At 42.9% G+C, this 2,363-nt stretch overlaps 1 protein-coding gene across 1 annotated transcript in view; it reads right to left on the reverse strand.

The window, feature by feature from the left end:
* ST7 (suppression of tumorigenicity 7) overlaps positions 1 to 2,363 on the reverse strand; it is a 272,179-nt gene that overhangs the window by 37,321 nt on the left and 232,495 nt on the right. Inside the window, exons 10-11 of the mRNA XM_012652738.1 lie at positions 2,100 to 2,172; positions 544 to 646 (exon numbers count right to left, since the gene is read on the reverse strand). Of these exons, the coding sequence (XP_012508192.1) occupies positions 544 to 646; positions 2,100 to 2,172 (176 nt within the window). The remainder of the gene's footprint in view (positions 1 to 543; positions 647 to 2,099; positions 2,173 to 2,363) is intronic.

The following is a 2,363-nucleotide window of genomic DNA, read 5'->3' on the forward strand; positions in this document are numbered from 1 at the left end:
CTGGTCAATCATGTGGTTAACAACTAAGACAAATATTATCTATTATGCTATATATACCTATTAAAAATGACACTCACAAATCAAAATACTTCATACTTCGAGGTTTTCTCTATTATTTTCTTGCCAATATTAATTAACTATCATTTATTTATAGAGACATAGAATGTCACATTAGCCAGTATTTTTAAATCAATTTTATTCACAACAATGTTTATTTTCCAAGTTTGGTCAACAGAAGACCATAACTGGGTGAAATTCCTATCAAATGCATCAATACTCTCCGGATCTCCACATTTTGCCAATTTCGGACTTCCTGACCTGGCCTGCCTAAGCAAGGTCTATCCATTTACTCTCTCTGTGTGAAGTCTGAAAATCAGCTCCAAAGCCTCTTGAGTGCAGCTTTTGCTTAAAATGAGGCTAATGCTCATAGACTATACAGGCCTCAACATTTGTTGGCTGCAATTCATTTCTTCATAACCGGGCATATTCGAGACATGACATTGTGGTCAGTGAACGCTTTCTCTGCTATCACAATAGACTCACTTTTGGTACGTGAGGATTGAATTCCACAGCTCTATGAATGGCCTCTACCGCATTCATCTCTGCTGTGCTCAGCCCCCGCCGAGATGCAGCCTCGGGAGAGAATCTGAAAAGCAGAAAGACAAACACCATCCAGTTGGGACCACTGCTTGGGCATCAACCTAAAAAGGCATCTACACATCAAGGGCCCATAAAACCACAGCGAGCCAATGGCATGAGCTCTCCAAACTTCCACTACATGGAACCTCTGAGTGACCCCTCAGATTGAGGCCAACAAAAACCCCAGCAGAAGCAGAAAGCGTGCTTGCATCTAATCGCGGCGGGAATTAAATTCAGCTGTCAATCTCTCTGTCTAAATAGCTAATCTATATTTTCTATGAGGTACCTGCTTAGGTGGGAGGAAGGGGTAGGACTGACAAGGGCAGACAGTGTAGGAAAAAGAGAAAACTAGGTTACAGAAGAGCGCACTTGGTTAAAAACAGAACTGGGGAGAATTTTAAAGGAGGCTCCCACCCAATGTCAGTGCTGCGATGGAGGGTTAAGTTGTTGCAGCTTCAGCAGCAGGCGAGCCTGCTTGGGGCCATTCCAGCAGGGGGGTGTGCATGCCCAAACTGCGGGCAAGACACCTGCCCAGGTGAATGAAAAAAACCAGACCATGCAATCTCTTTCTCACCTCACACCCAGGGCTAACTCCAGAGCTGCGCTTGGCAGGCAGACACCACAGGGGAAGCTGTGACAACCCTGGCCCTGCCCTCCCAAGCTGGAGTCGCTGTGTAGGGAGAAAAGATGTTGCAGTAGGTACTGGCGATCTACAGGATAAAAAAGAATGAAAGAAAATTACTTCGGTCTTGAAGTGCACACACACTTAACAGCAAACCTGTCTGACACAGCAGAGACTGTTTTCCTGTTCTCTGCTTTTCGATGCTACAGTGGGATTGTATCGGGGAAGTGTAAATGTTTATGAACTCAAAAACAGTTAAGCCATCTATGCTCTTTCACCTGCCAGTCATCCTTGGATGTTTATGAAAATTCTGTATGTCATAGTCACCTTCCTGAATAAAATGTGCAAACGTCCCATGGAGATGGCAACTCAAAGTAAACAGACTCTGGGTGGGGAGCTGATTTGGCATCTATGAGGCAAAGAGAATGTGAGATGACCATCCCCTCTGCCACATTCCGTGTCGGCATGACTACTACCCATTCGTGGACTGCTGAAGGAAGAGGATTATGCAAAAATTGAATAAAAGGATGGCATTTTATGTAAGTCCCAAGCAAGCCTTTTGGTATCTACTGTCTGACAGGGAAAAAAAAAAGTCACCTCAGAGGCACGGAATTCATATAAATCCCTCTTTAGGGACCCATACACCCTTACAATACCTGGGGATACACATTCCCTCCTTCTAGTAGTGAAAGAAAAGATCAGCAGGTTTTGGAAAATGCATGCTCATAAGCAGGGGGCTCGTAGACTAAGAGAAACTTCCAGAGAAAGCCCTCGGAGGCAACACATCTCTTTAAGAACAGTCAGGCATTTAGTACCACACAAGTTATTATTCACTTACTTGTCAGAGACAGCTCTTGCTTTGAGCAAGGCAGCTGTGTAGCATATTGTTGCAGACTTTGGTAAGCTTATATCTGTTAAGGAAAAGAAAGGAGGAACTCTTGTAAGTTTGCAGCAACAAAGGCAACAAAGAATAATAATTTTCAAGATACTTGCATTTTCAATATATAAGTCTAATAAAACATAAATTAAGAATATGTTAACACACACATTTCACAAGAACTTCAGCTATTCCTTACTGTATCTAAGTTATATGCAGAACTAA

The sequence above is a fragment of the Propithecus coquereli genome, unplaced genomic scaffold (assembly GCF_000956105.1).
Source record: "Propithecus coquereli isolate 6110/MARCELLA unplaced genomic scaffold, Pcoq_1.0 Scaffold4, whole genome shotgun sequence".
Taxonomy (NCBI): domain Eukaryota; kingdom Metazoa; phylum Chordata; class Mammalia; order Primates; family Indriidae; genus Propithecus; species Propithecus coquereli.